Source organism: Solea senegalensis, linkage group LG18, assembly GCF_019176455.1.
Source record: "Solea senegalensis isolate Sse05_10M linkage group LG18, IFAPA_SoseM_1, whole genome shotgun sequence".
In the NCBI taxonomy this organism is placed as follows: domain Eukaryota; kingdom Metazoa; phylum Chordata; class Actinopteri; order Pleuronectiformes; family Soleidae; genus Solea; species Solea senegalensis.
Window position 1 is genome coordinate 2,130,038 of NC_058041.1, and position 13,154 is coordinate 2,143,191.

The window sequence follows — 13,154 nt, forward strand, 5'->3', positions numbered from 1 at the left end:
ATAGTGTTTTCCACATTAATATGATGAAATGTTGTATAATTTCTTTCTTCTGTGAGGATAAAACAAACTACAAACTCATCCATCGAACAAATAATCAGATACTAAATATAGTGCTTGACCAATAAAATCGGCCTTTGGGCGTACTGTAGGTAATGTATTTCCTGGAAGCTGATTGGCTGCGAGTCACACAGTGGGCGGGCTTTTCCCTCTTTTGCCGTCAGTGATTGGCTGTGGCTTGAACTTCCTCATTGGAGACGAACGTCACACAGTTGTTTTTCACTTGATTGGAGCAAATAGCTGGCGGGAGAGGTTTCCTCCAAGTTTTGAAATTTCAAACTGGGGCTTCCTTTTCCCCCGGTTCATTTACTTTTGTAGAGCAGTCAGGCAGGCAGCAGTCGGCGGAATTAAAGTCGAAATAACCAGGGAATTTTAGGTTGTTGGAGTCGTTTGTGTTCGGCTGCACATAACAGGGAAAATGGCGGAGCCGTTGAGAGTAAGTTTAACGTTCTTTTTCTTCTTCGTTGTTCTTGCGGCTACTGTACGTCACTGTGAAGCATGTAAATGCTATTATTACACGAGTGTTGGCTAAAACATTGACTTAACAGTAGCTGTTTCTATTAATTAACAATTACGTTAGCGCAGTTTTTGTAAAATGTGTTTGAAAATCTTTCTGTAAAGTTGTAACTTCCTCCCACACGCGTGAGTGATGAACGCTAATCTACTTAGCTGACGCCATGTTTGTATTTATTCTGTTTTCTTTTTAAAGTGGGTAAAACTTTGGTTTATAAATGATAATGTGTACTATTAAATAGTTGATTATGCTGCTATTTGTAGGGCTGGGCAGTCATTAGGACTGCAACTGACGATTATTCTCATAATCGAGTAATCGTTTGGTTCATAAAATGGTCATAAAATGTTAAAAAACATTGATTCGTTTTTGTCAAATCTGGAAATGACGATGTTCTCAAATGCCTTGATTTTTGTCCACAAACCACAATAGTTCAGTTGTGATGATTTTTTTAGTTTATATGGAGCCAAATAAACCATATTTTCATATATTCACATGTAAGAAGCTGAAAAATCAAAGAAACTGGTTTTAATTCTTTAGCAAACACTCAAACCGAATAATTGATCATCAAAATGGTTGACGATTCATTTAGTAATCGTGTTTATGGTACACTGTGTTTCTTCAACCAGCCTTCAAAAGTTGCTTTAGAACTTGGCACTGAAAGAGAAACACTGATCAACATGTTATGATATTTTATGGCCCAAACATTTACTCAATTAATACAATTAAAACCGATTGTTTAATAGATAATGAAAATAATCGTTGGTTGGAGCCCTACTACACATCAATATGTTTATGCGATGTGTGAACACATACTGTATTTGTCTGTTTGTCAAGTGTTTTCTGTCCATAAAGAAGTATGAAACCTTATTTAACTGGTTTCTTCGACTCTCACTCCAATACTTGTCCTTTTTTTTTGTGGACGTAATGGATATAGCGAAGGCTGTGCAATTATTCGAGTAATCGTTTGTCCTAGAAAACGTTGAAAAATGTGCATCAGTGTTTCTCAAACCTGTAAACAATGATGTTCTTGCATGTCTTGTTTTGTCCACAAACCAAAAAACATGATCACTTTTAAAAGTGATGATTTGTTATATAGAGCAATGAAACCAGAAAGTATTCACATTTAAGAAGCTGTAATTATTAAAAAAAACATTCAATAGGAATTTATTTATTTAGTAACGTCAAGAACACGCAACCTGTACTCTAGCGACCTTCAGGGTTTTTGTTTGACTGTTGCAGTGATTGCTTTTACATATTTTCCTTTCCGTCTTGTCAATGATTAACCTAAATATTTATAATGACAAGGTATTAGCTCATTATGTGAGGTGTTCAATACTGTTTAGAGGTTAATCTCTAACACAAACGGAAGTCCTGTTGCTGTTTTGTTTGCAATATACTACAGTAAATCATGAAACCTATTCCTGTGTCATCTGCAGCAAGCCTTTGAAAACAAGCCGCTGGAAAAGACAAAGAAAGATCCCAAGCGGATGTCGGTGGAGAGGATCTACCAGAAGAAGACGCAGTTGGAGCACATTTTGCTTCGACCGGACTCCTACATAGGCTCCGTCGAGCCTGTCACCCAAGTAAGAAGTAACAACGCAGAGCTTGTGTCTTTTAAGCTGATGGCTTCTGTAGCTACTTTATTGATTCCAGCGACCTCCAGTAAATCTCACAGGAGCTCCTGTGGGAGTGGACTATTTTAGATATATTCTGCTCTCGCTGCAAAGTTGCAGGATGTCGATTGAGGACAATAAAACATTAATGGTTCATGTCATATGAATTTATGTGTGATCTTTACCGTCACTTTTTCTCCTCAGCAAATGTGGGTGTATGATGAGGATGTTGGACTCAATTGCCGTGATGTGACATTTGTGCCCGGGCTTTACAAGATTTTTGATGAGATCCTCGGTGAGTTAACACATTTTAGTGTGCAACCAAATAGACGTTGTGTGTGTTCTTTCCAACTGTAAGCTCATGAGAATAATACAATTTGTTGTGATATTCTCCTCACAGTGAATGCAGCTGACAATAAGCAGAGGGATAAGAGCATGTCCTGCATCAAAATCAATATTGATATGTGAGTAGTATATAATAATGTACTGCATGTCCAAGATAAGACCTTAAAATATCCTATATATAATATAGTATAGGACTGCAAAATCTCATCTATTACTAAATTATTCAGCGACAATGATAACTGATTTATTGGTTTGAGCGTTTGTTTTTTAAAAATAATTTAAAAGGTGTGAATTTTCAGTGCCTTTTTTTTAAATATAGTTTATATAGAAACCAAAAATAGTTTCTGGTTTCTTCCCCCATTTAGCAAAGAAATCAATTTCGAGAACATTGTCTTTTTGTGGTCTGAGAGACAGAATTCTTCAACATTTTCTGACATAATCTGGAAGGAACAACTAATCGATCAATTAGATAAAACAATTGACACATGAATCGATTGTGAAAATAATCGTCAGTTGCAGGCCCGATGTTTGCTTTGTGTCGTTATTAAAATCATCAGCTTCCCCTGGTACCAAAGTAAATACATTTATGTTGTTTTTGTTTTTTTTACCTTTTTTAGTGAAAACAACACCATTAGTGTATGGAATAATGGGAAGGGAATCCCTGTGGTGGAGCACAAGGTGGAGAAGGTCTTCGTCCCTGCTCTTATCTTTGGACAGCTCCTCACCTCCAGCAACTATGATGACGACGAGAAGAAAGTCACTGGTGAGACTAATTGTATTGACGTAGAAATAATACAAATAAAATGCAAATGAAATAATAAAAAAAAATCCTATAAACCACCTGAATTCTATTTGACTTAAATGGACTGGGCATGTGATGACATATGGAATATGTACAATTGAAGTATCAGTAGCACATCTTCACACTAATACTTGTTCTTTAGGTGGACGTAATGGATATGGTGCCAAGCTTTGCAATATCTTCAGCACAAAGTTCACTGTAGAGACTGCCTGCAAAGAGTCGAAAAAGGGTTTCAAGCAGGTGAGGAGGAGACCAAACTACGTTTGCCCCTTTTTTGTTTATCCTTACCTGATGGTGATGAAATTCATCTTAACGCTATGTCCGTATTTTCCACAGACTTGGTATGACAACATGGGCAGAACGGGAGATTCTCAACTCAAGCCCTTTGATGGAGAGGAATTCACCTGTATCACCTTCAGGCCAGATCTTCCCAAGTTTAAGATGAGCATCTTGGACAAAGACACAGTTGCTCTAATGACGAGGAGGGCCTACGACATTGCCGGATCCAGCAAGGGTGTCCGTGTATTCTTCAATGGCAAGAGGCTGCCAGTACGTCATCGCACTGTTCTTAATTATCTTTCTCAGCGACTACTTTATATTAGTTTTTACTTATTAGAGACATCAACATGTTTGCTCAAATCTAAAATGGCCACTCTCATTTTCAGGTGACCAGTTTCCGTAGCTATATTGACATGTATTTGAAGGACAAGGTGGATGAGCTCGGTGGTCCTCTCAACGTGATCCACGAGGCCGTCAATGACCGCTGGGAGGTGTGTCTCGCCATGAGCGAGAAAGGCTTCCAGCAAGTCAGCTTTGTCAACAGCATTGCTACGACCAAGGTAACGTGTTCCAGTATATTGTAGATTATCTGTCGTGTATGTAGGGTTACTAACCCTAACCCCATTTGTGACCTTCACGCCAAAGCCTTTATTTATTTATTCTTACGTAGCTTGTGGGATTGTGCAGTGTCATTTTAAACCTTTTAAACATTAAACCATATTTAAATCAAAACAATGCAGCTGTAACGTTTTCTTTGGCAGTTACACTAAGTACATGTTTGGCTTCTTTCCCAGCCGATTTATGTCGCCGTGATTAACACAATGACGTTTATTCAGTGAATTATGTTTTTCTTTTGGACCACAGGGAGGGAGGCACGTCGACTATGTGGCCGACCAGGTGGTCGGGAAGCTTATTGAAGTGGTGAAGAAGAAGAACAAAGCTGGGGTTGTGGTCAAGCCTTTCCAGGTACAGTCATCTTATTCTTAACTCCGATCTCGCAATGTTGAGTCTTCTGATTTACAAAACGTGTAAGTTGTCCTCTCCCTCTCCATCAGGTGAAGAACCACATGTGGCTGTTTGTCAACTGTCTGATTGAGAACCCCACCTTCGACTCTCAGACCAAAGAGAACATGACACTGCAACACAAGAACTTTGGATCCAGTTGTACTCTCAGTGACAAGTTCTTCAAACAGGTGCCAATAAAAAAAAATAACAAAACACTGGCAGGGATTTACAGTCTTAACCTCGAAAGGCCATATTAACTCATTCCAGCTGTTTTTTGTTCCTCGTAGGCTTTATCCAGTGGTATTGTGGAAAGTATCATGAACTGGGTGAAGTTTAAAGCTCAGTCCCAGCTCAACAAGAAGTGCTCGGCTGTCAAACACACAAAAATCAAAGGGGTGCCTAAACTAGATGATGCCAACGACGCAGGTACTGGACACTAAGACTGTGCTCTGAAAACATTCTTATAAAGACATTAGTGGCCAGCATCATGTGATGACCATGTTCCCCGGCAGGTGGGAAGAACTCCATCAACTGCACACTGATCCTTACCGAGGGAGACTCGGCCAAGACGCTGGCTGTGTCTGGGCTGGGGATTGTCGGCAGGGATCGCTATGGCGTCTTCCCGCTCAGAGGAAAAATGCTCAACGTCCGGGAGGCCACGCACAAACAGGTTAGACCCAAGAAAGTTACTGTGAGATGGAACCCCAACGTAATATATGTTCTGGTTCATTTCTGAGAGTTTGATCAACATTTTAAAGTGAAAATGTTCTTCCCTCTCAGATTATGGAGAACGCCGAGATAAACAATATCATTAAGATCCTCGGCCTTCAGTACAAGAAGAACTACAGTGACCCAGATTCCCTCAAGACCCTGCGTTACGGCAAGCTCATGATCATGACAGATCAGGTGTGCTTTCAACGTGTCTTGTGTAAAGTGCTGTTATAGAAAAACGCAACTAATAACATTTGTACTTATTTCACATTACATGATGGATGTGACCGTGACAGGATCTAGACGGCTCCCACATCAAGGGCTTGCTAATCAACTTCATCCACCACAACTGGCCGTCGCTGCTGCGCCATAACTTTCTGGAGGAGTTCATCACCCCCATCATCAAGGTGCCTGAACCTGCAGGAACTTACATGGACACAATGTGTATTATGTAACAACACTGCCATCTAGTGACAAAAGCCCAGAACACACTGATTTTTTTTCTAACTGGGTAAAGTAAGGGAGTTACAAGTTGATGAACTATACTGTTTTTAACAAGCCTTTTTCATCTCTTTAGGTATCTCAAAAGAAAACACAGATGTCTTTCTACAGCATCCCTGAATTCAATGAATGGAAAGACGGCCAGTCCAGCACCAAATCTTGGAAAATCAAATACTACAAAGGTTTGTTACAAACCCCTGTGTGGTAGTAGAAGGACAAGTAAGCAGCACTTCATGCCTGACTAACGTGGTTATAGTTCTGGGTTATCGGTTCAGTTCTTCATCTTATATGCTCTTCCTCTTTGTGGACTTTGTAACACAGGTTTGGGAACCAGCACATCGCAGGAGGCCAAAGAGTACTTCTCGGACATGCAGAGACATCGTATCCCATTCAAGTACTCTGGACCTGAAGACGATGAAGCTATCACCCTTGTGAGATGTTACACCATCCGTTTGACTCATATTGTATATTCTTGATTGTATTAAACATGTTTTAGGAATTTTAATAATTCTTGACTTTCCTCCCAGGCCTTTAGCAAAAAGAAAGTGGACGAGCGTAAAGAGTGGCTGACCAATTTCATGATCAACAGGCGCCAGCGCCGGGAGCTCAACCTACCTGAGGTAACATAATGTCACTGTTTCTGTTACACTTTAGGTGATTTAATACTCTTCTCTGTTAACTTTTGCTGCATCCTTTGCTGTCTGTTCACAGGAGTACCTGTACGGTCAGACCACAAAATCCCTCTCCTATAATGACTTTGTCAACAAGGAGCTGGTCCTCTTTTCCAACTCTGACAATGAGAGATCCCTTCCCTGCTCAGTGGATGGTGTGTGAAAGGATTATGTGCACAAGGAGTAAAATTTGAACCCCTAAAATCCTCAGATTAGTGTCTAATGTCGTTTGGTTTTTTTATTGTCTCTGTGTTTGGTGTGTGTCAGGTCTGAAGCCTGGCCAGAGGAAGGTGTTGTTCTGTTGCTTCAAGAGAAATGACAAGCGGGAAGTCAAGGTGGCTCAGTTGGCCGGCTCAGTGGCTGAGATGTCGGCCTACCACCATGGCGAGGTGAGGCGACTTAACACCCTCAATGACCTGCCTCCTATAACTTACAACGCCTAAAATAGTTTTATGAGCTTGGCAAGGAAGATACAATAAGTGTTGAATGTCAACCTATAGTTACTGTGATGTTGTAGTGTAGTGTTTTTATTTGTTTAAAACTAAAAAGTTGCAAAATGGCCCAACAAACAGAATTGAACAATTTTGATAATGCCGATGTTTAATCTCAACTCTTGTCTTCAGGTCTCTCTGATGATGACCATTGTCGGTTTGGCCCAAAACTTTGTGGGAAGCAACAACTTGAACCTGCTGCAGCCTCTTGGTCAGTTTGGAACCAGGTTGCATGGCGGCAAAGACTCTGCCAGCCCTCGATACATCTTCACCATGCTCAGGTTGGCAGAAAATAATCTGAAGTAGTAAAACGTTACAGGCCTCCTTTACTAGCGTTTTCATTTTATGTTTAACTGGTTAAGTGTTTCACACAAGTAACACCTTTCTGTCCTTTTCAGCTCTCTGGCCCGCCTCGTCTTCCCACCTGTGGACGACAACCTGCTCAAGTACAACTATGACGACAACCAGCGTGTAGAGCCGGAGTGGTACTTGCCCATCATCCCCACTGTGCTGGTGAATGGTTCTGAGGGCATCGGCACAGGCTGGGCCACCAAGATCCCAAACTACGACATCAGAGAGATCATCAACAACATCAGTCGCATGCTTGAAGGCCAGGAGCCTCAGCCCATGGTGAGGACAGGCAATGGCTGTTGTTGCTTTTTTGAAATGAAATAGGATTTCTGTAACGAAGGACGAGGGTGATTTGTTTTTTTATTATTCATGTGTTTATTCAATAGCTTCCAAGCTACAAAGGCTTCAGAGGCACAATTGAGCAGGTGATGAACAACCAGTTCATGAACAGTGGAGAGATCTCCATCATCGATTCCACTACCATTGAGATCTCTGAGTTGCCCGTCAAAACATGGACTCAGGTGAGTCACTAAAGCCTTTTCACACATTTGAACTTGATTACCTCTGTGTCTCTTCATGTAACTCTTCTTTGGTCTAGACTTACAAGGAGAATGTGCTGGAGCCAATGCTGAACGGCTCGGAGAAGGTCCAACCTCTGATCACCGACTACAAGGAATACCACACGGACACCACTGTTCGCTTTGTGGTCAAGATGGCAGAGGATAAGCTGAAGCAGGCGGAGGCTGCTGGCCTTCATAAAGTCTTCAAACTGCAGAGTCCGCTCACCTGCAATTCTATGGTAACCACTGCCATATTCATGCCATGAGCAGTCAAACATTCCTAAAAGACGTCTAAGAAAGCATTGTCTGTTGCCTGACTGTCCAGAACCTTAGTTTTGTTTTTTCCCCACTTGTAATTTTTCAGGTTTTGTTTGACCACGTTGGCAGCCTGAAAAAATACGAGTCTGTTCAGGAAATTCTGAAGGACTTCTTTGACCTGAGGATGAAGTACTATGTGCTGAGAAAGGACTGGCTCGTCGGCATGCTGGGCGCAGAAAATGCTAAGCTCACTAACCAGGCACGCTTCATCCTGGAGAAGATTGAGGGCACCCTGGTCATCGGTTAGTAAGCTTTACACTCGTTTAGTTTTAGGCCCCTGCAGTTTTAATTAAAAGACTACATCAGTACAAATGAGAAGGATAGAGTTGTGTTTTTGTTTTCCTCGATCAAAAGTATCCCTACTGTTCATCTACTTTCAGAGAATAAGCCAAAGAAGGAACTGATCCGTATGCTGCAGCAGATGGGCTACGACTCTGACCCCGTCAAGGCTTGGAAAGAGGCTCAGGAGAAGGTCAGACACTTGAAATCAAATGGTTTTCAGCTTCATCCATGCGGAGTGCTCCATTATCTGCCTCCACTGTAGCAAATAAGACTCCATGTCTCCATGTTTGTGCTCACACCTTAGAATGAGGAGCAGATGGAGGAGGGAGAGGATGAGGAGGGAAAGGAGGAGGAGGATACCAGTGGGCCAGACTACAACTACCTGCTGAGCATGCCCATGTGGTACTTGACCAAAGAGAAGAAAGATGAGCTGTGCAAACAGAGGGATCACAAGGTGTGATGTTCACCCATGCTGCAAGTCAACACATGGTAGAAATGACTTCTTCTATTTTTTATTCTTAACATTTTTGACCCAACTGTTGTTCCATAGATGGCAGAGCTGAATTCACTGAAGAAGAAGAATCCAGCAGATCTGTGGAAGGAAGACCTCGCTGCTTTCTCTGAGGAACTGGAGGTATTGATTCTTATCTATTCACAATCTTTGTTTATAGAGCACTCGTCGGAATCAATACAGAGCAGAGTAACATAGTGTAGTAGACTGAAGAAGTAGAATAAAATCTGATGAAACAAACACATCACAGATCACAGGAGTGTCCATGCAGAGCATTTGTTGTCTCTGTCAAACTTCTCCCTCCACAATTCTCTTCTGATGTCGCTCATTCTTATCCTCAGCGCATTGAGGCAAAAGAAAAGGAGAGTGCCAAAATGCCCGCTGTAAAGGGAAAAGCCAAATCAGTGAAGGTGAAGCAGGAGACTCTGCCCACTCCACAGGGTCGCCGCGTGATCCCACGCGTTACCAGCACCATGAAAGCTGACGCTGCAAAGAAGGGAAGGAAACCCAAGGTCTGTCTTCTCAACATGTCTTGCATCTTGAAACTGTTAGTGTAAGCGCTAATCTTGAGATGAAATAAACATTTTTCCTCTTTGCTTTTTTTAAATGTAATTCACTAGAGTGAAAATGTAGTGATGAAAATGGAGTTTGGAGAGGATTCAGAGAACGCTGTTCCAAGTGAGGAGCTTGGTTTGGCTGCACGACTGAGCAAGAAGACTATAACTCAGGCTAAGGAAAAAGGTGGGGAAACTTCTCTGGTAACGGACAGAAATGTTTTATCGACTTTGTGTGTGTCGTACAGAAGTTACAAGGGCCAACTTTTTATTTTACAAAAGTGCTTGAGCTAGACTTGACTGCAACCCAGTGCCAACTTTCAGGATCATACCAAAACTGTAGATTAAATGACTTAAATGATTAAATGATTTTTTTTATCCTATGCAAGACTTCATTGTGCTGAAACACAACTTCTCTCCTTGCAGCTTCAAAGACAGGAAAACAGACCACTCTTACGTTCAAGGCTGTTGCCAAGAAGCTTAAGAAAGACTCAGACGCGGAGGTCGATGATCTGTCGGGGAGTGACATGGAGGCAGAGGAGGTGGCGGCCCCCAGAGAGCGCATCGGCCGTAAAACTAAAGGTGAGTCTCAAGCTCTGAAAACCCTCATGTATCCATTGTTGCACATCTCGTCAACTATCTACTTGCTTTCACACAATACAGTGTTGGTGGTGATCTGAATATGTAACGGGTTCAGGGCTTTTTTAGAGTATTGACACTAAAAAAAAAAGCTGAAAACCTGACTTTTAAAATACTAGATTCTAGTTTAGCTGGTGGCTACAAAGCTGCAAAGAGGGGGGCATATTGCCACCTAGTACAGCAGGGACAGACACAATTCATTCCATTAAATTGAATCAATTGCTCAACCGTCTCATCTATTGCTTATTTCAGCTGCAGCACAAAAGTACACTTTGTCCAGCGATGATGAATTTGAAGACTGGGGGAAGTGCAAACCTGGACGCAAACTTGCTCCCAGTAATGACGACGATGATGACGATGCCAGCTTTGCCCCTGATCCCAGCGCCATGGCTGATGATAGCGATATGGCCTCTCCAGCACCACCACCTCGCAAAGCTCCAGAGCCTGCGTGAGTATGAGACAACAACAAGATGATGGGGGGGCGGGGGGTGTCTTCACATCAGTTTATTTACCTCTGAGTTATTTTCATTTTATCTCTGCAGAAAGAAGGTGACAAAGAGCAAATCAACAGTGAAGCAGGTGGAAAGCAAGTCGAGCTGTAAGTATCTGCACAGGTGATCCACGTGATGAGCTTTAGAGATGTTGAGTCTGAGATTGAAGTCACTTTTCTTTCTCTGTGGGACTTTACAGCTCAGTCAGACGAACAGGCGCCTGCAACCAAGGCTCCAGTTAAACGTAAAACAAAAGAGGCCGCCCCCAAAAAACCTGCTGCTGCTAAGAAAGCAGCAGCACCCAGGAAGAAGGCTGCAGGTACGAACACCTCACTGACTTCACATTTTAAAGTTTGAAATTTAATGCACTGAAAAATGTGAAATGCACTTGTGGGCTGATGTTTGTGATTTATTTTTTGTTCTCGTTGGGACATGATGAAAGTCCTTTTAACCCATTACAATACAGCGTATTTTATTTTTAAACTTGATTTAAAACGTCTGAGTGTGCGTTTTATCGTGCCGTGCATAAAATGTTCCACATGAAGCCTTCATTTCAAAAACTATTTATACAATCAGGTGATTGTGCACTTCTAAAAAAAAAAAAATCATGCATGTTTCACTATTCACGCACTGTAAAAATGTAGATAAAAATCAAAAGAGCAGTTTATTACACACTTGCATCTGAAATGACAGATGTGTTGTTAACAGCCTCATGGTTCATAAATGGTCTAAAATGACGGACTAATATCTTCTGTAGATCTTAAGTGTCTGTAGATACTCGAGTTTGTGATGTCGGTCTCGGACACAAAAAAAGTGGTGTTGCTGGATTAAATTAGTGAAATTTCTTGGACGCAAAAGAACAATTGATGCAGCTAAACTCAGGCTGGGTTAAGGTCGTCATTCTCTGCATGAATCAATAGATGCAATTTGTTGTTTTTATAACAATTTGGCACATCAAACATTTGACGAGCTCTACTCCATCCTGGCAGGTGAACAAGTCGTCTCATGCCTGCCACACATTGGCTTTACATACAGTGGGACTGACTTCATGTGCATGTTTACTTTATGAACAACCATATTCGCTTGTTCATACATGTTATGACGTGCTCTATTGATGTCCTTATCATACAATTAGTAAATTACCATATGCGGCCCTTTAGTTGATCTTAAATGGCCCGCTAGTTAGATTTGCATCATACAACAACTTTATTAGATACCCTGTTATTAAAAGGTGAATGTTTTTAAGAAATCTTGTTTAAAACTAAAATTTACTTAATAAAAATGATGTCTAACAATCAACCACGAAAACAGTGAATGTGAATATTCATGGATAACGATAGTAATAATTATATTTTAGCATTAAATATATGTTTGGTTAAAGAGCTTCTACATACGGGTGTATTAATCATTACAGAAACATAAAAAAAATATTTTGACAATTACTAATGTTGATAATTTAGGGCAGCTGTGGCTTTGGGTGGTGGTAATAAACTAAACTACAATGCTTAATATTGTACATATGTTTCTTATTGTGTGTTATATATGGTTATTAATCAAAACAAACAGCTTTTATTTTGAAAGGATGTTAAATATCATCACAAACATGTGGTCCCCAGGTCATTAGAATTTGAGACCCCTGCTTTAAAACAAGAATATTTACATCATCTCACAGACATTAAGAACACTGGATTTTTCCTCTCAGATGTGAAGCAGCCGTCGATTCTGGACGCTCTCTCCAAACCCAAACCTCCGTCCAAGTCTGCCGCCAAAAGTCTGCCTTCACTGGACTCCAGCGACTCGGAAGGCGAAGTCAAACCTCCAGTGGCAAAAGCGAAGCCGGTCCTCAAACGGAAAACGGTCGTCAGTGACGATTCTGACAGCAGCTCGGATGACCTCATGTCACGCCTCAAAGCCAAGAACACAAACAAGGTGGGTTCACATCCACTGAATCCTGACTTCAGAGGCGTCACACGTGTTTATGCATTTATTTAGGGATGGTGACACTCTCACTAACACTTGTCCTGCCTTCCTTTTCCTTCCTGATGTAGAAATCCAAGAAATGGGACGACGACAGCTTCCAGCTCTCGGAGGCGGAGTCTCCTAAAGCTGTGGCACCGCGGGACAAGCCCTCACGTGCCCGTAAACCTGTGACCTACAACCTCGACTCTGACTCCGACTGAAGACCTTTTTTATGAAAAAAAAAAAAAGTAACCCGTTGACATGTTTAAGGTTTTTGTGTTTTTGTGGTATTTAAGTGTAAAATCTTTAAATTGTTAGCATTTGATATCTGTATTTTTAAAAACCCTTTAGACTAACCTGTCTTGTTTTCATAGTTTTCTCTTATGTAAACCTGTTTTTGTTGTTTTGTCCTGTAAATATTTCAATGGTTGTTCCACATTCTTTCTAATATGTTGAAAAATAAAAGATGATGTGTTTGTACTGATACCCACTGAGCGCCG

General features: G+C 41.2%; 1 protein-coding gene across 1 annotated transcript; it reads left to right on the forward strand.

Moving 5' to 3' along the window:
* Positions 1-314: 314 nt before the first annotated feature.
* On the forward strand, positions 315-13,140 carry top2a (DNA topoisomerase II alpha). Its single transcript, XM_044014100.1, has 35 exons — positions 315-493; positions 2,008-2,154; positions 2,389-2,479; positions 2,585-2,648; positions 3,147-3,292; positions 3,474-3,571; positions 3,668-3,880; positions 3,997-4,170; positions 4,475-4,576; positions 4,666-4,803; positions 4,903-5,041; positions 5,128-5,285; positions 5,396-5,521; positions 5,623-5,733; positions 5,904-6,009; positions 6,149-6,258; positions 6,355-6,447; positions 6,539-6,653; positions 6,766-6,887; positions 7,122-7,270; positions 7,388-7,619; positions 7,727-7,861; positions 7,939-8,139; positions 8,265-8,460; positions 8,599-8,690; positions 8,805-8,954; positions 9,051-9,134; positions 9,353-9,523; positions 9,632-9,752; positions 9,992-10,147; positions 10,457-10,652; positions 10,747-10,802; positions 10,895-11,014; positions 12,398-12,624; positions 12,744-13,140. Exons 1-35 carry the CDS (start codon positions 476-478, stop codon positions 12,873-12,875), a joined length of 4,689 nt encoding a protein of 1,562 aa, XP_043870035.1. The 5' UTR covers positions 315-475; the 3' UTR covers positions 12,876-13,140.
* The last annotated feature ends 14 nt before the right edge of the window (positions 13,141-13,154 follow it).